Below are 27,325 nucleotides of genomic sequence, written 5' to 3'. Positions count from 1 at the left end.
TGGCGTCGCAGCAGGCGGCGCGTCAGTCATGGCAGCGTCGACGTCGGGGCGCCACCCGTAGCCCCCGTTCCCAACGTCACGGCGTCGTGGCGAGCGAGTCCGTTCGAGACGGGCGTTCCCTTCCGCGTCCCGGCGGTCCCCGTAGGTCCTCATGTCCCTTTGAGCCACGCCATCATGGTTGTGGTCGTCGTCACGGCGCGGGTGCACGCGCGGGTGATCGTCACGTGTATCGCACGACCCCACCGAGCAAAGGCCGTTGCGCGCGCCAGGATCTCGTCGCCGTCCTCGTTCTGCATGGGCGTGGGCGGCATGCCATCGACGGTGAGGTAATGCCAGTCGAAGCTGACCCGCGTAGGCCTGAATGCGGCTGCGTCGGTGCTGGAGCCGAAGAAATCGAGTGGCGCCGTGCTGTAGTGACTACATTGTAGTCCTCCATCTTGTTCAGGTGCACGATGATGCGGTTCCGCTCCGTATTTTCAGATCACGTTTGAGTACGCTAATTTTCCAACAATAACAACTACTCCACTAAAAATATGTGAATAAGAATATGTTTACACTTGCAAACTGAATATAGGTATGTAAAACACATCTAAATATATTTGTGGAGAAAAAACTAGATTTTCTGAATTTCATGAGAGAGAAAAAGCTGCGTTTACATTATATCTTTTCTGAATTTCATGTCAGGCTGTATGTTACCCCCGAGCCAAATTTGTTGACCTTTCACGGAGAGACCTACCAGTCTCGACCCTTAGCTTTTCACGTCGCGTAAATTATTTGCTGGATAGAAAGGCATCCTGGCTAGAAAATAGTTATCTAAAATTTTCCCAGATCTGGCCGGCGCCTCCAGCAACTGAGAGCATCCCCACTCGTTGGCGCTCCCCACGCCCAAATCCGGCGATATTTTCGTCCGGATTGGAGAAAGATTTGGCGTGGGGAGCGCCGAAGTTCCAGCCGTCCCCCCGGCAGGAAACCCCCAACCTCGACCATTTGACATATTTCAAACGAATTTATTAAATTTAACAAGTTCGGCGACCAACAGTACGAAAATTGCTGAAACAAATTCGGCGAAAATAATTGTACAATGTTTAACAAGTGCTGAAACAAATGAAGCACACAATTTCACAATTTTTCAAACAAATTAGACAGACTAGTTGGCGTCGGCGTTGGCGTTGCCTCGGAGCCTCCATATGTGCTCCACTAGATCATCTTGCAGCAGTCGATGCATTGTAGAGTCTCGAATCTCCCGACGCATAGCAATGAAGGCGGCCCATGATGGAGGCACCTGGTGATTAGGCTGTGCAAGAGGACCCTCTCTCTCATATGGTGCTTCTTGCTCAGCCAGAGGAACCGGATGCTTTCGCTCATTTTCAATAATCATATTGTGTAGGCACACACAACCAGTTCATCACCTCCCACATCCGATCTTTGGACCAAGTCGAGCGGGGAACCGGACGACAGCAAATCTCTCGCTGGAGGACACCAAATGCACGCTCGACGTCCTTTCGGCAAGCTTCTTGTCTCTTCACAAACTCGCAAAGTTTGGGGGTGCTAGGATTCGAGATAGTCTTCACAAATGTTGCCCACTTTGGATAGATACCGTCTGCAAGGTAGTATCCTTTGTTGTAGTGCCGACCATTGATCACATAGTCCACCGGGGGAGCATGACCCTCAACAAGCTTGGAAAAGACCGGGAGCAGTTTAGGACGTTGATGTCATTGTTGGATCCAGGCATACCAAAGAAAGAGTGCCAAATCCAGAGATCATGGGTAGCCACTGCTTCAAGTATCACAAGTGCAGCTTTTTGTGACCCTTGTACATTCCCCGCCACGCAAACGGACAGCTCTTCCATTGCCAATGCATGCAGTCAATGCTTCCAAGCATCCCTGGAAAACCTCTAGCTTCATTTGTTGCAAGGATCCTCTCGGTGTCTTCGACAATGGGTGATCTCAAGTAATAGTCCCCGAACACTGCTATGACGGCCCTGCGGAACCGGTAGAAACAATCAAGGGCGGTGGACTCCGCCATCCGAAGATAGTCATCCGCAGTATCACCGGGAGCTCCATACGCCAGACATCCTCATTGCCACTCGTGCACTTCCGCGGTGACGAAAATCCAACCAAACCGAGTGCAATCCGCCTTGCATCCGAAGTAGGGATCAAAGTGGCGGATGGCATACACAATTTGCGAAATAACTTTCTGCTCATCCTGAAACGACGCCGGAAAACACTCTCACCGTGCAACGGATTGTCGGCGAAGTAGTCGGCGTACAACATGCGTAGCCCTCCATTCGCTGTCTCGGCTTGCACTTCCGGCGACTCGGTGCCGACCCACCTCGTCGACCGGCTTGCCGGTCCGGCGTACATGCTTGCCAAGCAACCGAGGATCATCATGTGCTCCTCGTCTTGGGCGGCCGCTCGCCATCTCTTCTTGCATCAGCTCGACGAACATCTGCTCCTCCTCTTCGTCCGAGTCCATGGCCGGCGAGGCAAATGGACGAACACCTGACGGGCGTGGTCGAGGCAACCCGAGCCGCGAGCGGCGAGGAGCTAGCAGGCCGGCGGAAGAGCAAGCAGGCCGACGGAAGAGCAAGCAGACCGGCGGAATATAGGCAGGTGGGGAAGGAGGGGCGGCGGAATCTAGGCAACAAGCCGGCGGGGTGGTGCCGGCGGCGAGAGAGATACGAGGGGTGGGGGAGATTTTGAGCGACGTGGCGGTGGGGTTCGTGCGTCGAGTCACCGACGGATCGGGCCCTTCCCCGCTTTCACTCGTCCGGAGTCCCCGAGCGCTCCCCAGGGGGCCGGGGATGGCGTGGGATCGCCGGATGAAATTAGGCCCAAATCCAGACGAAAACGAGGAACCGGGGGCGCGACTGGACCGATTTACGCCGTCCGGATGTAAAAAACGCTCGCCGGGGGCTGTTCGGGGGACGAGTGGAGATGCTCTGACCGCCGGGCAACCACGATGACACCCGCTTCATCCGTGGTCCACGACAGTTCTAAGAAATTTAGTTTGACTGACAGCGACTCCGGCGGTACTGCACGCCGGTCGGTGGGCAGGCTTGAACAAAACCAAGCGGCATGACCAGCGATGCATGGTGCGCGCGACGAAGCGGACAACGGCCCGATTCACGGCGAGGGGAGGGACTTAAGTACAGGTAAAAATCTGGGGATGCGGACCGCGTCAGAGCTCCCACTGCTACCACGCCTACTAATTTAGTATTAAAAGTACTGTCAGTCCTACAATAAGAATCATACTGTTCAGCTGGACAGCTTTGCAACGTTAACATAATTCTATATTCAGTCGACGAAAGCACCGTCACTGTCACGAGCGCGTGCACCAATGACAAAACTAATCCTTCTGTTTGATTTACACGTTGCTTTTGTATTTTAGTACACTGTACACAAAAACCGGCGTGCATCGTTTCACATGACACCCCCAGTGGGACTTCATCGGGAGGCAGTCCATGCATGGGAGCGAGCGTGTGCAAACTTTTATTTGAATGGTCGTAATAAAGAAATGAAGGGGACTTGGAGGGTAGCTAGGCTCCCCCTGGATATAGATCAGGACACTAATCAACGATAGCGTTTCATTGCCCATTTCAGAATACAGTTCCTATCTTCTTCAGCCATTCTGCTGCTATCAGGTCTGTAAAAGTTGACGGTCCTAAGTTATTTTGGTTTGTTTTGCTCCTGTTGTATTACTTTGGTAAGATCTGCTGAAATCTCTGTCGGCATGTAGCTCTAGACATTTGTTAAAAATAGCTCTACATATCTAGACTGTGTTTGCGATGCATATCATTTTTGTTTGATTCTATTTGCTCCTCTTTCCATCTAAGTTCAGCTATATACTCCGCGCCGCGAATTTTAGCCTGTAAGAAGTACAAACAACAAGTTCCCCACTTGTCAAGCCTATATATCTGCCGTAGTCTACATCTCAGACCAACTTTTGCATCTTCACTAAAATGCAGGGTTTATTTGATCAAGTCATTGGACATCCCCTAAGCACAGTTCCCCTCTAATAGGTAGGGACAGGGCTTAGCACAAGTCTCCAATAGGTACACAACTCGTTGTTTGGATGCTTAGTCTCATGGTTCAGGAATTGCATTAGATTTATGTAGCTAATGTCGGAAATTGCATGATGTGTGTACTCAGGAAGACGAGGGAAACATGGAGGACGTATTGGAGCGCATATTTCACGGAAGCATCGAGCCAAGAGATGTAAAGTTATCAGCTCTAGAGAGCATCACCGAAAATTTCTCCGAAGAGCGAATAATTGGTGCTGGCGGATTTGGAACCGTTTACAAGGTAAACTTCACTTTGCACAGAAAATCTGGGTTGAACAACCAAAATATCTCATGCGGTTGACAAGAGAGAAAAATAAAACTACTGGACAAATGTTCCATTGGTAGAGAATTTTTATAAAATTATCGCTATGTCTCTGTGCTATACTGCAAAGCAAAATACTTTGGTAGTATATATGCTGCCAGAGTTGAGTTCTATGCATGCATGGCAAATTTTCTCACAACTTGTTGTATTGCATGTTCAATATTTTCTAATGTGAACCGAGTTTAAACAGGGTGTCCTAAAAAATGGAGAAGTTGCTGTGAAGAGGCTAAGGAACAACCAAACAATAGATGAGAAGCTATTTCGCCGGGAGGTTAACAGCCTATTGAATGTAAATCATAAGAATATAGTTAAATTTCTTGGCTTCTGTTCTAATACAGAGCATAAAGCAATCAAATGTGAAGGATCAAAAGAATACATCTACGCAGAGGATAGAGAAAGAATACTCTGTTTTGAGTACATCAACAACGGGAGTCTAGACAAATATATTGCAGGTACACTCTGGAATGTGGGCAATTCTTCTCTCTCTTTTAACTCCTAGTACTCTTCAGTAACAATTATATAAGATACAGCCTAACAATATCATTTTCGTATAGTGCACAAATAATTGTTGAAAGACCTCATGCTCTTCTGCCTTTTTATTCTGCAGATGAATTAAGGGGGCTTCAATGGGACACTCGTTATTTCATAATAAAAGGAATATGCGAGGGTCTGCAGTATCTTCATATGAAAAAACGTATTCTTCATATGGATCTGAAACCGGCCAACATACTAATAGATCATAATATGGTAGCGAAAATAACAGATTTCGGTTTATCAAAGATCATGGATAACTCACAAACTAAAAGTACAACCCGCTTTTTATCACTGTAAGCAATTTACCACATGACTTTTTCAATACCTTCCCGTCCATTTTTAGTGTTCTACTATAATTAATAGAATCTCATGCAGAGGATACACCGCTCCAGAATACCTAGAGAATGGCAAAATGTCAGTCAAGTCTGATGTGTATAGCCTCGGCATCATAATAATCGAACTGGTGACAGGGTTTAGGAGTGTTCCCGATATTAACAATGTAAGGTTTTTTTCTTGATAAATTGATAATGTAGTGTGTTTTACATTGTAGATGGTCCCTTTTTACAGATTTGTCCAAATATTTTTGTTGCATATCGTTAGAAGGTTTTGTATAAGCCTAAAAATACTATTTCGATTAACGTGAGTAATCTAGTGGCATGTTGATGTATATTTAGCTTAATGGTAATCCATAGAATATTGCGCATGAGACAATAAGCACGTGTTTTTGTGCCTCTTGTTTTTGTTCTTCTTGTTGAGTGGGTACTCCTGGTGGCTGGACCAGGCACCAAGGTCCAAAACCTTGTTACTTTATTCATCTTGTGAAGTAATATCGACTAACTTAGTTAACAACTGAATGTGTTTTCAACTGACTTTAAGATCCATATTTTTCTCTCATAGGGAAAATAAGATAAATAGTAGTTGAGCACCCTGAAATTTTCCTAATGAAACAGGAATTACATTTCAGTTATACTTCTAGTTAAATTTTTTTCCAAGCATTGGGTGGCATCATCATGGTGCTACAATTTAAAAGAGATCTTAACTAAAGAAACTGATGAATTGATTCTAGAATCAAGCTGACATGGTTTGTCTACCCTATGTCTATACAAATTGCTGGCATTATTTTTTCTTCACTATAGCAGCTCTGTCAAATGGCAGGTACTTAGAAGATGGAGGCATAGATGTCATAAATCAGGGAAAGAAACACCATTTAGATACCAACAGATAACTAAACTCATCGAGATTGGGCTACTCTGCCAGGAAAAGGACCCCTATAAGAGGCCTTTGATATCCGACATAGTGCGTGGGATCAATGAATTGGAAAGCACGGATAGGCAAGTCAGCAATGCAAATGAATCTACGGTTGGCCATGTAAGCTCATGTGCTCCTCATAACTTTGATTGTATAAATAGAATACAAGGAAAGAAAAGCCTTTATGACTTGCTCCACAGGGAAGGGCTATCTACATGTTGATGTACACGAAAAAAAAAACAAATAAAGTGTACATTGTAGGAGAGGAGTCTTACATTTGTGCTTCATAATGTGGATGCATTCTCTCCGGATTTTTTTCTTTCGACAAAGAGGTTCAGACCCCCAGCCTTCGCATTGAAAAGATGCATTCTTTTCGCTAAGGAACCATATATGTTAAAAGATCAAGTGATAGTGATATAGCATACATGCAAGAGAGTGCGCCTATTACCACGACCTGATATTTAATTTCCCCCAATGCTAGTCCAAACATTTAAGTGAAATAAAAAACATTCATTGCCTTTTGCCTACTCTTCTAATTCTATAAGTTTTCAACCCTAATGAAAACAGAGCTCATGAGATTCTAGGAAAAGTGCATCTCATTGTTGCAACGCATCTTGTTTGATTCTTGCAGAGAAGCCCCTACTTTGATGATGACATGCTTGGGATTGAGCCTGTCGAGCTACACTTTCCTTTCGAGCTCAACAATCACATATCATGCTTACTTGAGTTAACCAACGAGACAAATGATTTTATTGCTTTCACCATCCAAACGACGAGCCCCCTTCCATACTGTATACAACCAAAGAAAGACACAGTGGCTCCACGATCGAAGTATAGTGTCAACATAACATTGCAACCACTAGAAAAGGCACCACAAGATTGGCAGTACATTGGCGATTTCATCGTGCGGAGCACCAAAGTAAATGACAGCCTTATGAGTGAGAGTATAACTGAAGAAATATTCCATAAAGAGGAAGGTAAATTGGTAGATGAAGTGAATCTGACGGTTACATATAAGGCTGAGGTACCCAAAGTGGATGTTTCACTTGGGTCCCTAATAATTCCAGACACGATAAGTCTACATAGTCCAGAGGAAGCCAGTGTGCCGCCAACAGAGGCAGAATCCGAGGTGAGCATAGTTACTTAATTAAACTTGTGAAGATTTAATTACCTTCCTTAGTAGAATCTGCGATTGTCTAGAATTTAGATCTAGTCAACTGGGGTATAAGCGCACGTGCACAATAAACTAATTAACAGTTTACATCAAACTATGTGCCACTTTGGTTTTCTGGTTGGACAATATTCTAATCCTCATTTTGGTTTCCTTGATTTGATAGTTTCATCCATGCGGTTTATGAAATTGTAAATGTAGATAAATTAAAATTTATCACTGGACAGTACAAATATGTGTCACTTTTGTTTTCTGACTAGCTAACAACATAATCTTGAACGTTACTTATTTGATTCGATTATGCAAGTTGTGAGTTCTATGCATTCTCAGACTCTCTTTGTAAGTATATGTGCTAAGTAGCCTCTCATCTCCGTGAAAAACATGATCCACGTTAACACGTCTCTAGCAGAAGTGTACCTATTTCATCATCACACCTACTTCCCCATTCAAACATCATCAATCTTGTTATGGCTGCTTACTGGTGTCAAGGAATAAAAAATGTCCATTTGCGTTAACCGTACATAGTTCACTCCAACGTGTGTCCATGATTTTTACTCTGGTTTGACAAGAACCAGTGATGTGATCGCTCAAGTTCAAAACAGACATTGTTTTTACAAATTACACTTCAAGAAAAAAAGATATAAGGGACGGGGACCCTATCGGATAGGATACTTGTTACTTCTGGGTAACTGCATGCTATTGAGTTACTCCTATATATTGATAACTATCACTGGAAATATTTTAGTATAGGCGTCTTGAAAGAAAAACGTGCTGTGAAATTATCTCAAAAACATGAAATGGGCATAGTTGAAACACAAAAACATGAAATGTCGAATTACACATTTGATCATAGATACCAGTTTAACTGCAAGTTATTAATGTTCTCTAATTGAATGTTTCAAATAGGTCAATTTATCCGTGGCTATGTTCTTCTTTTGCAGATAAGTGGATCTACCTCAGATGAAGTAATCCGGTTTGACCCCCCTGAACTATGCTTTCCCATGGTGCCACATAAACCTGTTTTGTCCTCAATTAATATAATCAACATTACAGAATCCTATGTTTGTTTCTTAATACTTTACTCAGAAGAAAAAACCATCGGCGATTACGTCTTCAGCATAGATAGATCAATCCTGCCACCACGGTCCACACAATGCCTCGCAGTAAGAAGATGTGAAAAAGAAGGTGCCGTTGAAAACATGGAGTTCAATGATGAATTCAAGGTCGGGTACGCCATTGTGGCTGAAGATATCAAAACCAGCGACCTTGATGTTAATGATTACACTCTGTGGAAGAAGTTGCACATGGTTGGAAAGAAGGTAAGTTCACTATTTTTCTTTTGAAAAATTTAAGAAATTACAGACACTTTTTATCCCATTACGTGTCCGCTCTAGATTCAGTCTTCATCTCTAGAATCTTTTCCTTTTTGCCGACCAAAGGACGGGGAGTTCCCTCGTTGCATTTTTGCATTATTAAAAGATGCAAAAAAGTTTGTCAAGTTTATTAGGGAAAATCGGGTGAAACCCCAAACAAAGTGCTCAGCAATAGGGCTAGAGCACCGCCCATCTACCGAGACAAGGCACCAAACGCAACTTAAACTCAACACACACCAAAGAAGGCAGCACGACGACCACCACCGCGTCATCGTCATCATCCAGCATGTTCAACGACAGCCGTCGTCACTTGGGGCAGAGTCTATCTCCTCAAGCCAGATCCACGCGAGGCCCATCGCCGCTCTACCACTATCAGGGACACACTGCTCCTAACCTCCGCACCGATGCGCAGATTCGCCGCCTGGAACGTCGGATCCTCCGCCATCCACCATCTTAGAGCAAGTGCAATAATAAAAGATAAAATATTATATGTTTGCTTAGTTGGAGGAGAGAGATTAGGAGAGAGAAGCAAAACAGACTCTTATGCAATAGCCAGCTCAAGCACGTGCTCCTAGACACTGTGTGAGACTAAAATGTAGGCCATTTATTGTAAAAGTACTACACTTTTATAGCTTATTATTATACATGCTAGCTATAAACTAACTTAGATGATGTGGCAACTCTTATAGCCGGTTGCCGGCTACACTACTGTTCTTGCTCTTAGAGCAAGTATAATAAGGTCCAGTCAGCTAGCTATAAGAGATAAAATATTATATGTTTGCTTAGTTGGAGGAGAGAGATTAGGAGAGAGAATGGAAAACTGGTCTCTTATGCAATAGCCAGCTCTAGCACGTGCTCCTAGGCACTATGTGATTCTGAAAGGTGTGTCATTTATTGTAAAAGTACTAAACTTTTATAGAGGTGGACCATTTATTGTAAAAGTACTAAACTTATATAGCTTACTATTGTACATGCTAGCTACAAACTGACTATAGATGATGTGGCAAACTCTTATAGCCGGCGGCCGGCTACACTATTGTTTTTGCTCTTAGTCTTGGGCCGTCGCCCCAGAGCCTACCAATCGATCTGGAGAAGCCCCAACTCGCGTAGTCCCGATGAGCCACCGCGTCAGATGCGGGGGGGTCATTGCCCAACTGTCGCCAAAGAGCATCTCTAGTCGCGTCCCCCAAACCGTCCTCCAAACGGCGCCGGATTGAGCATTTCGGGGACATGTTTTGTTCGTGCCACGTTTGGGGGATGTCGCTCCCCAGTCGCGTCCCCCAAACGCCGCCCCAAACTTTTTTTAAGGATTTTTTAAAACACAACCAGTTATTAAATATAGCATACAAATAAATATGTTTGCGGAGATTGTTTTCAAATTAAAATACAACAAACAATAAAACAACTAACAAATGTAATAAATATGGCTAAATCAAGGTGCCGCGGCATTTGTTGATAATCCTTTGATCCTCCACAAATGCTCAACGAGATCAACTTAAAGTTGATCATGAACATTGATGTCACGGATCTCTGCGTGCATGGCGAGGAAATCAGCAAAATCTGCAGGCAACTCATGACCAACCTCCGCAAGAGGGCCCTCACACTCATAGGGACCAACATGCATGGGCGGATCGAGCATCCCTCTAGCCCGGGCGGCTGCCGGCCTTGGCGGTGGCGGCACGCCTACTATCATATGTGTTCTATAGAATTTTGTCTTAAAAATGGCATGTAAGGCATGTTTGCCGAGGCTTCTAGAAACTTCTAGGTCCGCCACTGCCAACATGTGTCCTGGCATGATTCTTGCGGTCATCCTCGATGATTATGTTGTGCATGATCACAGAAGCCTGCATCACCTCCTATATTTGGTCGGGGTACTGGACAATTGCAAATTGAGCTTGAAGCACACCAAATTCCCGCTCGACATCCTTCCTGCAAGCCTCCTGTCGCGTAGCAAAGTGGGAATTCTTCTGACCTGATGGAGCCGAGATTGTTTTGACAAAAGTGGCCATTTTGGATATATACCATCAGCTAGATAATAGCATTTGGTATATTGGTGGCTATTGATCTCATAGTTGCATGGTGGAGCATGCTCTTCCACTAGTCTGCTGAACACCAGAGACTGCTGCAACACTTTGATGTCATTGTGTGATCCTGCCATGCCAAAGCAAATCCACAAGTCATAATCTGCCACAACTTCAAGCACCACACTGCAATATCCATGACGCTCTTTGTATATACCTTGCCAAGAAAACGGGTAGTTCTTCTATGACCAGTGCATGCAATTGATGCTTCCAAGCATTCTAGGGAATCCTCTGGCAGCATTTTGTGCCATGATCCTTGCAGTCTCTTCCTCAGTTGGCCATCTCAAGTAGTATTTTCCAAACTTTCCCACCACAGCTCGGCAAAACTTGTACATGCACTCAATCGTAGTAGACTCACTCATGCGAAGGTAGTCGTCATGTGTATCGGCAGGTGCTCCGTATGCAAGCATCCTCATGGCGGCGGTGCACTTCTGAATCGACGAGAACCCGACAACGCCCACAGCGTCGTGCTTGAGCTTGAAGTAGGGGTCGAAATCTCGAACGCTATGGAGGATATTCATGAACAGACCCTTGCTCATCCTATACGGGCGCCGAAAATTGTCGGCATGTGTTGCGTCATCTGCGAAGTAGTCGTTGTGCAGCATGGTATGCCCCTCCATCCTCTGCCGAGGCTTCGAAGTCTTTCTCCCCAGCCTTGATCCTCCGCGGCGCGGCCTCTTCCTCCAAATGCTCCCGGAGGTCGTCGTCGAAGGCTTGCTCATCCTCCAGCAGTAGGGTAAGCATCTCGTCGTCGCTATCCATGTCTGAAGCAAAATCAATGGTTAAAATTGCATTGCGGCAGACGAGGCAACAAACAGCAGCCAATCTCGCCTACCTGGCAAGTCGTCGAGCACCTTGTGTGCGCGGAGCTGGGGCTGGTTTGACGCCGCGTTCTGGGACGCGCTGGCGAAGCGGCGGCCGCGGAACGTCCGGCGAGAGTGCCAGCCGCGACGACGGTGCCGACTCTCAGAAGAGATCAGCTGTCGAAACGGCGGGCGAATCCATCGGCGGTGGAGGGGTGGGAGGCACGGGAGGGAAGGAGGGACGCGAAAAAAAGGCGCGAATGAACGGTTTATGGAACTAGTCGCTGCCATGTGGAGCCCGCCTCGCTTTTCGTTGTGTCCGGCGTGCCCGGAGTGTCCCCTGTGGGGCGGGTATGGGGTCGGGACGCCGGGCACCGTATCGGGCCGCGCCGGACAAAAAGAGGCTTTAGAAGACTCGGCTGGGAACGTTTTTTTTCCGGCGTGTCCCAAATCCCTTTGGAGGACGGTTTGGAGGAAGCGACTGGAGATGCTCTAACATACAAACTCCGCCCGTGGTTGCAAGGTGGAGGTCGGAGGCATATTCAGTACTTCCTCCGTCTCGGTTTAACTGACACGCACGTAATTTAAGACAAACTTTGACCATTAATTTGGTCAACAAAATATAAATTTTATGTCTACAAAATCTATATCATTAGATTCGTATGCAAAAAAGCTTTCCAATGATATAATTTTTATGACATATATTTTATATTTTGTTGACCAAAGTAATGGTCAAAACAATTTCTTAAACTACGTGCCTGCGTGTTAAACCGAGACAGAGGGAGTACAAAACTTTTTTGAATCAATTCACCTTTTGCTTTTTCCCAAGAATTCTTGCGGAAATTATGTGCTTGCCGAATGGCGAGCATGATGTATTTGTACATTTGTTAGGAGGGAAATCAACTTGGTTAAGTGGATGTGATTTTTCAAACACGCGTGATGGCGATGTTTCAATCCACCTAAGACCATCTCTATCAGATCCTATAAAAGAGGTTAAACTCGTAAAATAACTGAATTTACGGTTTTAGTCAAAAATCGTCCGACCTTTAAATATTTTTACACGCACACTCGCGAATCCTTGTATCTGAAGTTTTCAAGGCAAAACTCCGCAAAATTAAAAGGGCCTTGCATCAAACACTAGCGGTTAGGAAATTTCACTTCGCGCAACACCGATAGACTTGCCGGAATCCGGCCAAATTCTTGCGAACCTCAGCTTAATCTGGCGGATGGATAGCAATCTACCGCAAGGTTCCGAAATCGGACGGTGCTAGCCGGAATTGGCCGCCGCAGATCCGGATCGGGTTGGATTCGGGCGGAGCAGGCCGGCCTCGACCTCCACCTGGTCGTGGAAGGGCAGCACGACGAGCGAGACGGCATAGGGGTGTCGCACGAGGCTGGGGCAGGGGCGGGGCAGCGCTCGGCTTGGCTCGGTGCTGCGAGAAGAAGAGGCAGAAAAGGAAGCAAAAAGGAAAATTAAATATATGTCGATTACTTAGGCGTCCCACGTTATTTAAAGGTCGGTTTTACTGCCAGAGCCAATTTGTCACCTTAAAATACCTTTACAACAGCCTTTATGAGTTGTTTTACAGTTTCTTTACGAGATCCGCTAGAGATGCTCTTAGTTTGGGTGTTATTGCTCTCGAAGGATAGCCATATCTCAATTGAGATACAGATCTCATCTCTTTCTTTTCTTAATTACCTGATCTAGGTGGCAAAAAAAAAATACAATGCCATCTCATTGGGACTAGTACTGCCCTAATATACTACTATTGCCGATGTCATCGCATCCCACTTGTGTCAAAGATGACCAAATTATTTTTGTAGAAGAACAAATAATGTTCTCTGATTGTTTTATTCTCCGTATCAGATTAATCTACATTTTCTTTCATTTTTTGTAGATAAACCCTTGTACCTCAAACGAGCTGATCCAGTTTGAACCACCTGAGCTAAGATTCCCTTGCCTGAACAAGAGTTCACTCTCCTCGGTTAATATAGTGAACAATACAGATTGCCACATTGGCTTCATTGCATGGATCTGTAAAAACAATGTTGCGTCTTACGCCATAGAACAAAGTACAGGAAATCTGCCACCACGGTCCACTCAAAGAATGGTTGTACAAAGGGTACCGAACGAAAAGAAAGAAGAAGAATCAGATTCGGAATCATCAGAAGAAGCCAAGCTTTTTGTGTTGAACATGATTGTGTCAGAAGGTGTTGAAGCTAGCAGCCTCCTCCCTTACTACAGTGACGACGAAGAAATTAAGGAGTTGCCCTTTGTTTGTAAGAAGGTGAGCTCCCTAATTAAGCAATGCATTATTTTTCGTCATCTTTTACTTGGTTACTTTGCCTCCCCTATGTAAAAGTAAAATCTAACTACCTGGAACCATGAGGTTGCCATGGCAATTTAACACTTGCATAGGACGGGCCATTGCCGACCATCTTCTTTGTATGTTGGGGTCGCTTTTTCTGCCCCGTAAAGGCCACCCATGCATGCAAGGGCTGGGCATAGGCAAATACTAAAAAAGATGGTGCTACGCATATTATTAGATCCGTGCGGCCACCATCCGCATACTAAAAACGAGTTGATGCCCCGGTCCCTCATGCATCTGGTAGCTAGTTCATGTCCGGGTCCCGCCAGGACAAACGTTGCATTGCATGTGACTCTCAGGTAGCACAAAAAAAAAAAACTAAAGAAAGGAGCACCTGTTACATAACTTTTCACTGCAAAAAATCCAGCCTTTTGGATTAAGACAACTACCGGGTTATTTGACAACAACTACCAGGATATCCCTCACATAACTTTTCAATGCAAAAAATGAATGTTTACAGATTGAGACAACTTACCACGTTATTTGACCACAGTTAACAGGTTTTTTAAAAAAAAAATAGTCACCAGTTTATTTAGTAACAGCTACCATATTAAATAGCAAAATAATTCCCACTTTATTTAACAACAACATCTACTTGCTAGATTAACAGAATACGTGACTAGTTCCCAACACCATGTTGATGATTGCGAAATTACAGCGCTGCCAAATTCCCAGTGGCTGGCTGCCAAATTTCTAAAACACAGCTGCCAAAATTTTCAATTTCTATCGCCTACTAGGAAAATCACTTACTATTCACATGCAAAAAAATTCCTCGAATATCTTCATAAAAAATGTCTCCATTGAGATGAGGGGGAGAGGAAATTTTTGGGAAAGCCTCCCAGACGATTCTCGGCAGCTGCATCCTCCTCGCGACCATGGCGGTTTCTCCGCGCCGTGCTTGGCAGCGCTCACCTAGCATTATGCTCGTCGGCGGCTTCCACGTGCTAGCCAACGGACGCCTCCTCGCGGGCATCTCTCGATGCGCTCGTTGGCAGAAGCCTCCCTACTATGTGCTGGGTAGGCCTCCCCTGATACGTGCTCGGCGGCAGCGGCGGGGGAGCTCGTTGACGACGGCCACCACGACGCATGCTTGGCGACGGATTGCTGGTCCTCGCGCTCGTCCTCCGCATCCCGGAGGATCCCTTCCCATTGGTAGCGACCGTCGGCACCCACCCCTGCGGTAGCAACCGTCGACGCCGACCCCTGGGGTAGCGACCGTCGACGCACACCCCCGAGGGGCCGAGGCCCTTACGCATGCTCAGCGGCGGCGGCCTTCCTCGAGGCATGCTCGTCGGCGATGGGCACACCGACGCGTGCTCGGCGACGGATGCCTCCTCTTCGGCCCTCCCTTGCGCCTCCTCATCGCGCGTCGGCAGCGGGCCAACAGACCCCCCCCCACCCCCCCAAAGCCCACATCAAATAGGAATGCAGATGGAAATAAAGTATCTTTGGGAAAACGGGATCCATATTCTAGGAACGGTCATGCAAATGAGAAAAAGGCATAGGTTTCTTACTCCTCCTTTTCTTTTTGGATTGACTTAACTTAATTCTTTTATTCTTCTATTTAGAATCCGAAGAAGAAGAATAAAATCCATTAGAATAATTGCAACTGCTATGTAGACTTTTGTTTACCGAGGGGTCGAGTAAAAGATCGTGCATCTGTGGCCGCAACATAATGGCCTACAGGGTCTACACCCAATGCCAACGATTATAGAAAATGATTACAGAAGCTATGGCTCTCCGTTGAAGATAATTCTAGAAAAGACCCGGACATGCTTGTGCAACATGGGCCGAGTGTTCGCCCACTTCAGAGTCTTCGCCTTTAGAGAGAAATCCGTGTCCGCCCCAGCAAGAAAACGTATGCGCGTGTACGGAAGCAAGAAAACGTATGCGCGTGTACGGAAGCGCAACGGCTTTCGCGCTCATCCCTTGCTTCAAAACTACAAGTTTTAGCCCTCCGTTTGCTGGTCGCCAAAGACGAGAGCTTCGCCTTTGGAAGCGCCAGTAGCGTAGGGTGACCGACATATCAAGATCCAAATTCGAATTGGTTCCTGGTCTTGGTCAGAGACCACTGTGTTTTGAGCAAACAAGGAAGATCCTGCGTCTTCCGATAGGTAGGCAGTATAGATTCTTCCGAAGCTTGGGTACCAAGTAAGGAAGAAAGCGTTCCTTTTCAAATATGTATTCTTTCTGATGAGCTTCCTTTCTCATACCAGGTCCCCTGGATTCAGATTAGGAAAAGGGAAATCTTATTAGTCAAATCTGATCATAAATGCCACTTCAAGTGCATCACGTGATTTTGTCATATGTCAAGATTATCTATTAATCTTTTTCTAATCCTGCTGTCGAATCCTAAACCTCTATCGGATAGTTGCTGCGTACTCACCACTTTCATTTCTTGTTTTTGAATATAATTAGTAATATAAGATGGATTTACACTAATTCTCAATATATTAGATAAGATCATCATTTATACGGATTTCACCCCTACACACGAAATTCAACTCTCCTCTGTCTCACTCAAGTGAATTGGTTTCGAGAGCATTCCGCCAGTTTTTGGCAACTTTCATAAGAAATATTATGAATGAATCACCTTAAAATAACATACGAGAGACAGCTTTGTTTTTTTATAACAACAAGTCGAACCCAATGAACAATTCCATTCAAAGGAATGTTCTAGATCGAGGGCCCCTCCCCCCCCCCCCCCCCCACCCCCCACCGCCCGCGGTAGCGATCGGCGCCGCTCCTCGCTCTCGTTGCGGTGGACGCCGCTCTCCCGTGAAAATTTCTGAGAGAGATAATTATGTGTGGTGGGAGTTAGCTGGGAATGGATAAGAGATAAAGGGAGACACCGCCGGTTGTTATGGACGCTCCATTAGTTTTCGCGAATCCCAGCGCAGCCGCCGCACGGAAAGAGAAGCTTGCTGCGCTTCCTGGTATATTTTCCCTAGTACTAAAAAACGTCTCTTACGAGGAGGTATGGACGACAATTTTGCATATAAACCGTCTAAGAAATTCAGATAGCACACAATTTAAAACTTTGCCACATACACAAGAACCTCAGACGTGAAATCAGAAGGGAGGAAGAGTAAGCTGCTTTTGCAAGCACGCCCATGCGGTCTGCATCCAGTGGCTGCAGAGTAGCAAGAGCGCTTGGGATGGCCGCATTTGCTTGTTAGATAAGGAGAGACGATGGGCTACAGGACGAAAACGACGAGCAAGGGGACTTGAACAGCTAACCGGTACGGGAAAGACACAGGAGATAAGGAGGCGGCTCAAAACCCATCTAGGGTTTTGTCCCTCTCGTCGGCGACGGTGCCGGTTCGCTCCGCCTCCGGTGGCCTTTGGGCCTGGAGGTGTGGCGGACCGCAGCCTCTCGCCGGCGGGAAGGTTTCAGTTCTTCGTTTAATTTGTTCTCGGTGTCTTCTTCGGGATGGTGAGGCGGCGGCTACATCCTGAAGTCAGAATAAGGTCCTCCCCGTCCTATCCTCGCTCCGGTGGTGCATCTAGCGTCGGCGGAGGGCGTGTGGAGTTGTGTGTCCGGCGGATCTCCCGAGATCCGGTCGTCTCTCGTGTTCGATTGTGTGGTTTCAGGTCAGTCTCTTCCGATCTACGGTTGTCATCATTGGCGATGGTTGCTGCTCTGGTGCGCTGACCCTTTGGGGCCTTAGCACGACGACTTCCCGTCTGTCTACTACAACAAGCTCTACTACGACAAGCTTTGCCTGGCTCCGGTGATGGAGGGGCGAGGACGGCGGCGCGCCTTCGGCTCGTGCTAGTGTCTGTAGTCGTCGCTAGGTGGTCCAATGACCTTCTTGTAATTTTTATTACTTTGAGGCATCTTTGTACTACTGTTGATGATTATTAATAGATCGGTGGAATTTTCGCAAAAAAAAGAAAACGACGAGCAAGGGGGCCTCTTTTAGAGCATCTCCACCGGCGTCTCCATAGCGGTCCCGGTAGCAATTTGGTGGCCGGGAGCAAAAATGGGCTCGCACCGGCGCATCGCAAACGGCGCCGGCAATTTTTTGAGCCCAATAGAAGCGTCGGCAACCCCGTGCCGGTCCCTTCGCCAAGGGCGCGAATCGGGCGGCCGGCGCCTCGCGAGGCTGAAAATTTGGGGCGTGGGAGCAGCCTGTCAGCCACACAACGACAAAATATACATCTCCCCCCCCCCCCAAAACCCCGTTTCTTCCGCCGCTCATTTCTCCCGCAAGCCGCTCCATCTCCCATTCAGCCTTCAACCCGAAAAACCCTCGCCGCCGCGCCATGGCACCGAAGAGAAAGGCTTCGGTGAAAGCAACGAAGCCGCCGCCGAAGACGCGCACCATCGCGCCGAAGGAGAAGCCGGCGACCATGTCGCAGAAGGAGTGGGAGACGGAGATGGAACGCCGCTTGATAGTGCGTGAAGCACACGTCCGTTGGGAACTCCAAGAGGAAAGTGTGATGCGTACAGCAGCAAGTTTTCCCTCAGTAAGAAACCAAGGTTATCGAACCAGTAGGAGTCAAGGACCACGTGAAGGTTGTTGGTGGAGGAGTGTAGTGCGGCGCAACACAAGTGAATCCGGCGCTAACGTGGAACCTGCACAACACAATCATGATACTTTGCCCCAACGTAACAATGAGGTTGTCAATCTCACCGGCTTGCTGAAAACAAAGGATTAAACGTATGGTGTGCAAAATGATGTTTGTTTGCGAAGAACAACAGAGAACAGAGATTTCAGTAGATTGTATTTCAGATGTAAAAGAATGGACCGGGGTCCACAGTTCACTAGTGGTGTCTCTCCAATAAGATAAATAACATGTTGGGTGAACAAATTACAGGTGGGCAATTGACAAATAAAGATTCAATACTGTTATCACCAGAAATTGACCAAGCCAGAGGTGGGCCGCGATCAAGACGAATTTGAAGATATATGCGTGAAGAGATATGTAAATCGGCCTTATGTATCAAGTTTGGGCTAGTTAGCCCGTGTATCTTTATAGTAGGTTACGTAGAAATTAGAGTTTATCTCGTGCACGGTTTAGTACACGCCCACATTAGAAAGTCCGCTGGACTATAAATATGTACATAGGGTTTATGGAATAAACAACAACCAACGTTCAACACAAACCAATCTCGGCGCATCGCCAACTCCTTCGTCTCGAGGGTTCCTCCGGTAAGCACCATGCTGCCTAGATCGCATCTCGCGATCTAGGCAGCACGAGCCTGCCTAGTTGTTCATGCGTTGCTCGTATCGAAGCCTTTTTGATGGCGAGCAACGTAGTTATCGTAGACGCGTTAGGGTTAGCATCGTTCTTAGCATCATATGCTTGCGTAGTGCAAACCTTGCGCGTCTAGCCGTCCTTGTGCCTCATCATGGGTGCAGGGCGGCACCCCGCTTGATCTTTATCTAGTAGATCTGATCCGTTATGGTCGCTCCTTGACTCATCAAGGATTAGTTTAATATCTGCAATAGTTAGGCCTTACAAAGGGTTGGAGGATCCAGCGGCATGCGAGGTGTAGTTTGCTGCCCCTAGACAGGACGTTCCGAGGATCAACCTAGTGTTGGTTTTTAGGCCTTGTCTAGGGCTGGCTTACGTTTACCGTGCGTGAGCGCGAGGCCCAATCGTGAGTAGGATGATCCGATTATGCGGTGAAAACCCTAGATCGTCGTGGATCTCATACGCTTCATATTGATCAAGCAGGACCACCATATATTCGGCCACCTTGGACGAATCATGGGTGGATCGGCTCCATGAGCCGATTCACAGGACAACTCGAGAGCCGATCGAGGCTCGTATTCAACGTGTACGTGTGTGCCCTGCAGGAAACTAAGCGAGGCATCATCCACACCTTCCTGACCAGGTATAGGTCAGGTGGCACGCCCTTGCGACCCGCATCGGCGCGCGACCAGGAGGCTTTGCGGGCCGTCGCTCTGAGGGACTGGGGCCAGCCGCAGCCCTAGTCATTCCCGGCTCTACGGTGTTGGCCAGTCACTGCCCGCCGGTGGGTTTCTGACGTCAACACATTCTGGCACGCCCGGTGGGACAAATCTTCAACGACAACCACCTCGCCATCCACATCACCGATGGCGGAAGAAACTCCGGTTACCTACGAGGAGCTCACTGGCGAGCTCAAGAAGAAGTACGACGAGGTCAAGTCTGCCCTCGAAGCCGACCTAATCGGCTCTTTCCACAGGACCCGCTCCCACGGCATCAGATGGAAGGGGTTCACACCTGAAGGCGCGCTTGATGGAGTGGACCTATCCACCCCGTCAGAGGAACGCACCAGGTCGCTGCGTCAGGAGATAAACTTCATGGTGGCTCATTCGCTGCACCGCCATTCTGAAAGCCTGGTGAACACGTTGGAGCGCGTCGCGCTGCGCGTGATCCAGGAGATCATGAGCCATCAGTACTCTCCGTCAGGACCAGCCCTAGGGACTCACCAAGGGGAAGCGCTGCTCCATTCCCGTCCACCGCTGCCATTCGCGTTGGCAGCACCCGAAGCGCCGAATTCATCGGCTTTTGTCGTCTACAAGATTGGTGGTGACCCCAGTGACTACCAGTTCCTACAGGACGCGCCCAAGGAGATCCCGCACGGATACGCATGTGCATACGTGCCAGATCGCAGCACTCGGGCACCCTCGAACCAGGTTGCTATAGCAGGGACTTCTGGGGCAACAGGAGGAACGTCGGAGGCAGACCCCGAGAAGCAAACGTGGCTAGCTAAGTACGCCACCCCGACAAAGCTCCCGAGCCCAGCTCCTGCAGTTGGCTCGGTAACCAGAGAAACAAGCATGGCTGGTTAAGTACGCCACTCCGACGAATCTTCAGGGTTCGGCACCTGCAGCCATCACCGCGGATCAAATTTGTACGATCCTGAAAGATCAGTTCGGCATGATGCCGAAAAGAAAGGCGATCGGCTATACCAAGCCGTACCCCAACGAGTACGAATTGATCCCGCTACCACCCAAATATCGGCTCCCGGACTTCACAAAGTTCAGCGGATCAGATGGTTCCAGCTCCATCGAGCATGTGAGCCGATATTTGGCGCAGCTGGGCATGATCTCAGCGTCAGACGAGCTGCGTGTGAGGTATTTCTCACAGTCCCTCACAGGATCGGCTTTCGGTTGGTACACGTCGCTGCCACCGAACTCAGTCCAGACGTGGAAGCAGTTGGAAGAGCGGTTCCATGAGCAATATCACTCAGAGGCTTCCGAGGCTGGCATTGCCGATTTAGCACAAGTACGACAGAAGCGCGGGGAAACGGTGTCAGAATACATCCAGCGCTTCGAGACCGTCGAGAACCGATGCTATTCGGTTCACGTAAGCGAAAAGAAGCGACCGAGTTGGCGGTGGTGGGTCTATCATCATCGATCAAAGACGTGGCCTCCCAAGCGGACTACCCCTCATTAGCGCACATGGTGCAGAAGCTGTCAGCGTATGAACAACGCCACCCGGATGTCTACCAAGATAAATTCAAGCGCGTGGTTACCATGGTTGACGCAGACGAAGATGAAGGTCCTACGGGAGAACGAGAGGTCGCAGTGGCTGAGTGGACTCGAGCTGCAGGCCCAGTAACCTGCAAATGGGTAAAGCCACCAGGACCTCCAAGAGGGTTCGACTTCGACGTGACGAAAACCGAGCAGATTTTCGATCTCTTACTCGCGGAGAAGCATATCAAGATACCCGAAGGCCACAAGTTCCCTACGGTGCAAGAGCTGAACGGAAAGCCATACTGCAAGTGGCATAACACGTTCACCCACACCACCAACGACTGCAGGGTGTGGCGTCAGCAGATCCAAGTGGCGATAGAAAATGGGCGGCTAATTTTTAACCAGTATGCCATGAAGGTCGACACACACCCCTTCCCCGCCGTCAACATGGTGGAGTTTACCCACCTGGGAGGGTGCCAGCCTGATTTCTCAGCCAACATCAGCATGGTAGAGCTTGGACACCGCTCTGAGAAGGACGGGGACGAGGACAGCTGCTCACAGAGCAAGGACACAGAGGGGGCCGCTCCATGCGATCGGCTTCGTCAAGATGGCAAGCGCTACGTCACAGAGGGGGAAGTGAAAAACATAAGATACCAACGACCCCTCTCTGATCACCTCCTCAACAAGTATGTGAGTCGATATGACCAACGCCGGCGACACAACGACGATGATGAAAGAGGTCGTCTGACCAGAAACAACGGAAGACATCGCCGGCATAATCATGATGAGGAGCAACAGGAGCGCCACGGCAGGGAGCAGGACGATACGGACAGGCATTGGCACTGCCCCTTCTTCAGACACTGCTGGGATTCAGGGATGAGCCGATTACCAACAATCGGCAACTGCCCAGAATGCAACCGGAAAAAGAAGGAGACAGCCAACGTATCTGTGTTCGAGCGCTTAGGGCCTCTCCCACCGCAAAACAGACATGCTGAGACCCCTCTGTTGGAAGATCTCGAGGATTCAGAAGACGAAGGGGAATACGAAGAAGACAGGTGCCACCGTCCAAGGTGGTGCCCCGACGGTCTCAGCCATACACAAAAGCGCAGTGGTTCGGCGATTGCGCGGTCCGGAGGAAGCTGAAAGGATGTACTTGCATACGCCGAGGAAGGCGCGACCTGATCCGGCTGCGAAAGTCCGGAGGACCCTGGATGAGGAGGGACCGCCGCAAAGAAAAGAGTGGCGCCCCAAGCAAAGGAAAGCCGATGATGAAACATCGGCTGGCACGAACATGGTGCTCGTTCACCCGGCGGAGTGTAGACCTCCACGACCACGCGTTGCACCCAAGATGGACATCAGCAAGCGCGCCAACATGCTAAGGTCAGAAATTGGGTTGGTTTTGTCCACCGACATGGACGAGTATCAAGACTACGTCAATAAGCAACGTGGCGAGGCTGATCCTTGCGATCGGCCCTCCGAAACTGTTGAAGGGATATTACAAACCCTTCACCGAGCAAGCAACGTGGAGGCCGATTCCAGCGATCGGCCAAAATTATCCTCACCATCCATTCTGCCTGGGATCAACGTTGACCCAACAAGGACTATCTGAAGAGCCGATACCATCAATTCTCTTGACAGAATCGGCTCGGGGGGCACCTAGATGGATAAAACACGAGGGGATATGAGATAATACTATCAAATATGGGGGCCGACACACAAATCGGCCTAAAAAATTCAAAAAAATTTTGAGCGCAGCCGATGCAGCAGACATCGACTTAAGGATACAAGAAGCCGGTACATGGACATCGACTCTAGCAGCGTTATGCGATGTTTATCGAGTCTTCACTAAATTCAGGCCAACGGTAGCGCCTTCCGTTGCTTCGAGCCGAGTTGGGTTCCTGAATCAAATTCCGGCTGTCTGAGGAAGAAAGGGGATCGGCTTTGGCACATGCTCTGGACAGTCTCGCCTCGAGTAAGGCTCGGGGGGCAGCAGGCCTGGTGGATGCTCTGTTTAGAAGCCAATTGGGATACCATCGGCTGGTCCTTCATTACGACCTTCTTCACAAATGATGATTATTGAAGAACATTATTGGGTTTGGTTGGGAAAGTTCAAAGGTTTTCCTGAAGATACTGCATTTTCTGCCAAATTTAGAAAAATCATCGGTTGAAGAAGGGAAGGGCGATTCTTGAAGGACCGATGCAGGGCCATCGGCTCATCATGCATTGGCAAAAGGAACGAGTTGGCAAGGTCAGTGGAAGAAGGGATCGGCTCAATTGGGCTCAGAAGAAATCGGCAAATCAAATTGGGGGAAATTTCTTCATTAATAAGCGAGATTTCTTACATAATAGAGCTAATTACCCTCAAAAGGGGATACATTACCCCGCCTACTTCTACGGATCCTAGGCTACGGGCCCTATCTATGGGCCGTTGCTGCCCTCGTTATCGCCGTCGTCGCCGCTGTCGGCACTGCTCCCGGCCGGCTCGTCATCGCTGCTCCAGCGGCCGCCAGCGGGACCTTCATTGTCCTCGTCTTCCTCGTTGTCGTCGTCGTCGTCACTGTCGAAGTCACTCAGGTTCCCCGGCCAGGGGCAATGGCGCTTGGCCGGCGGCTCGTCGGGGGAGCTGTCGTCGTCGTCATCCTCTTCTTCGTCCTCCTTCACTTCCTCGGAGGTAATGCGAAAGAGATGCAGAGGGGAACTGTTTGGGGCGGTTAAATAAAAGAGGGCATGATAGAAATTTAATGCCACAGCAGTTCCCGAGGAGGTGGTGCCAGAGCCGTCTAATCGCGCAGAGAAGTTGAGAAGGCAAGTTATCATGATGAAGGACTCTGCGACGTTTCTGCTCTGCCACGACATGACCCGACGAAAGGAGAGCATAATGATTTTGGAAATATCATTTCCAAAACCAGGGGGGCATGTGTTATCACCAGAAATTGACCAAGCCAGAGGTGGGCCGCGATCAGGACGAATTTGAAGATATATGCGTGAAGAGATATGTAAATCGGCCTTGTGTATCAAGTTTGGGCTAGTTAGCCCGTGTATCTTTATAGTAGGTTACGTAGAAATTAGAGTTTATCTCGTGCACGGTTTAGTAAACGCCCACATTAGAAAGTCCGCTGGACTATAAATATGTACCTAGGGTTTATGGAATAAACAACAACCAACGTTCAACACAAACCAATCTCGGCGCATCGCCAACTCCTTCGTCTCGAGGGTTCCTCCGGTAAGCACCATGCTGCCTAGATCGCATCTCGCGATCTAGGCAGCACGAGCCTGCCTAGTTGTTCATGCGTTGCTCGTATCGAAGCCTTTTTGATGGCGAGCAACGTAGTTATCGTAGACGCGTTAGGGTTAGCATCGTTCTTAGCATCATATGCTTGCGTAGTGCAACCCTTGCGCGTCTAGCCGTCCTTGTGCCTCATCATGGGTGCAGGGGCGGCACCCCGCTTGATCTTTATCTAGTAGATCTGATCCGTTATGGTCGCTCCTTGACTCATCAAGGATTAGTTTAATATCTGCAATAGTTAGGCCTTACAAAGGGTTGGAGGATCCAGCGGCATGCAGGGTGTAGTTTGCTGCCCCTAGACAGGACGTTCCGAGGATCAACCTAGTGTTGGTTTTTAGGCCTTGTCTAGGGCTGGCTTACGTTTACCGTGCGTGAGCGCGAGGCCCAATCGTGAGTAGGATGATCCGATTATGCGGTGAAAACCCTAGATCGTCGTGGATCTCATACGCTTCATATTGATCAAGCAGGACCACCATATATTCGGCCACCTTGGACGAATCATGGGTGGATCGGCTCCATGAGCCGATTCACAGGACAACCTGAGAGCCGATCGAGGCTCGTATTCAACGTGTACGTGTGTGCCCTGCAGGAAACTAAGCGAGGCATCATCCACACCTTCCTGACCAGGTATAGGTCAGGTGGCACGCCCTTGCGACCCGCATCGGCGCGCGACCAGGAGGCTTTGCGGGCCGTCGCTCTGAGGGACTGGGGCCAGCCGCAGCCCTAGTCATTCCCGGCTCTACGGTGTTGGCCAGTCACTGCCCGCCGGTGGGTTTCTGACGTCAACAAATACATATCATGATGATCACTATAAGATTTAATCAGGGCATTACGACAAAAAACATAGACTGCCATCCAGCATGCATCTATGCCTAAATAGTCCACCTTTAGGTTAGCATCCGCACCCCTTCCAGTATTAAGTTGCAAACAACAGACAATTGCATTAAGTATGGTGCGTAATGTAATCAACACAAATATAGTTAGACAAAGCATTGATGTTTTATCCCTAGTAGCAACAAGCACATCCACAACCTTAGAACTTTCTCGTCCATCGTCCCGCGATTCAATGGAGACATGATCCCATTATCGAACATAAATACCCCCTCTTGGAGTTACAAGTATCAACTTGGCCAGAGCATCTACTAGCAACAGAGAGCATGCAAGAACATAAACAACACATATATGATAGATTGATAATCAACTTGACATAATATTCTATATTCATCGGATCCCACCAAACACAACATGTAGCATTACAAATAGACGATCTTGATCATGTTAGGCAGCTCACAAGATCTAAACATGATAGCACAAGAGGAGAAGACAACCATCTAGCTACTACTATGGACCCATAGTCCAAGGATGAACTACTCACGCATCAATCCGGAGGCGGGCATGGTGATGTAGAGCCCTCCGGTGATGATTCCCCTCTCCGGCAGGGTGCCAGAGGCGATCTCCTGAATCCCCCGAGATGGGATTGGCGGCGGCGGCGTCTCTGGAAGTATTTCCGTATCGTGGCTCTCGGTAATAGGGTTTTCGCGACGAAGACTTTAAGTAGGCGGAAGGGCAGCCTCGGAGGGGGCAAAGGGGCCCCACACTATAGACATGCGCGGTCCCATGCAGGCCGCGCCGCCCTATGGTGTCGGCCCCTCGTGGCCCCAATTCGTATCCCTTCCAGTTTTCTGGAAGCGTCGTGGAAAAGTAAGACCCTGGGTGTTGATTTCGTCCAATTACGAGAATATTTCATTTGTAGGATTTCTGAAACCAAAAACAACTGAAAACAGCAACTGGCGCTTCGGCATCTTGTTAATAGGTTAGTGCCGGAAAATGCAAAATAATGATGCAAAGTATGTATAAAACATGTGAGTATTATCATAAAAGTAGCATGGAACATAAGAAATTATAGATACGTTGGAGACGTATCACCGCTCCTTCGTCACGGCCGACCGCAGAAGGCGCCGCATCGCCGCCCTCGACGCAGCGAAAGGGGCGGCCTCTGCGGAAGCGTGCCCGAGCTTGTGCGGCGGCCTCACCAGCATCTCGAGCTTCCCGTCGTCGCCGGGTTACTACGCGGGGTACACAGCGGACGCGTTGTCGATCTTGCAGATGCGGCTGTCGCAGATGGACGGCGCGAGCGCATCGGCCAAGAAGAGATGGCTGCGCGAGCAGCGTCGGCGTCCCCCCCGGCACCGTCCACGTTCATGTCTACCTGGCACCGTCCGCGTTCATGTCTCCCCCGGCACCGTCGACGTTCATGCCTCACCCGGCGACCGTGAATCCTGTTGCAGCGACGGAGCTGCCGCCGGCCGCTGATGAGGAAGTCGTCGAGGTTGCGCCGCCCGTGACCTCCTTCATGTGATCATGTGATCATCTAGCTTGGAAGCCCTTTTTTACGCCGGAAACAACGATTTGGTGGCCGTGTGTTGGCCCAAACTTCGTATTCCAAAACGTATTCGAATTTGGTGGATGTGTGTTGGCCCAAACTTCATATTCGTAGACTTATTCGAATTTCTATGGTTGTGTTTGAGATTTCAAATTTAAATTATCTATTGGGCCTGTCGTATGAGTCGCACCGGTGTGGGAGCAGCTCCCCCAAATGAAGGATGCTATGCCGGTGTCCCCCATACGACGGTACCAACGCCCTTGCCGGCGACTAT

At 48.4% G+C, this 27,325-nt stretch overlaps 1 protein-coding gene across 1 annotated transcript; it reads left to right on the top strand.

Moving 5' to 3' along the window:
* Positions 1 to 4,166: 4,166 nt before the first annotated feature.
* On the top strand, positions 4,167 to 9,821 carry LOC124664364 (G-type lectin S-receptor-like serine/threonine-protein kinase SD1-13). Its single transcript, XM_047201902.1, has 7 exons — positions 4,167 to 4,304; positions 4,576 to 4,837; positions 4,993 to 5,212; positions 5,295 to 5,418; positions 6,799 to 7,144; positions 8,425 to 8,657; positions 9,729 to 9,821. Exons 1-7 carry the CDS (start codon positions 4,167 to 4,169, stop codon positions 9,819 to 9,821), a joined length of 1,416 nt encoding a protein of 471 aa, XP_047057858.1.
* Positions 9,822 to 27,325: the final 17,504 nt, after the last annotated feature.

Source organism: Lolium rigidum, chromosome 6, assembly GCF_022539505.1.
Source record: "Lolium rigidum isolate FL_2022 chromosome 6, APGP_CSIRO_Lrig_0.1, whole genome shotgun sequence".
In the NCBI taxonomy this organism is placed as follows: domain Eukaryota; kingdom Viridiplantae; phylum Streptophyta; class Magnoliopsida; order Poales; family Poaceae; genus Lolium; species Lolium rigidum.
This window is presented reverse-complemented; position numbering and strand designations above follow the sequence as displayed.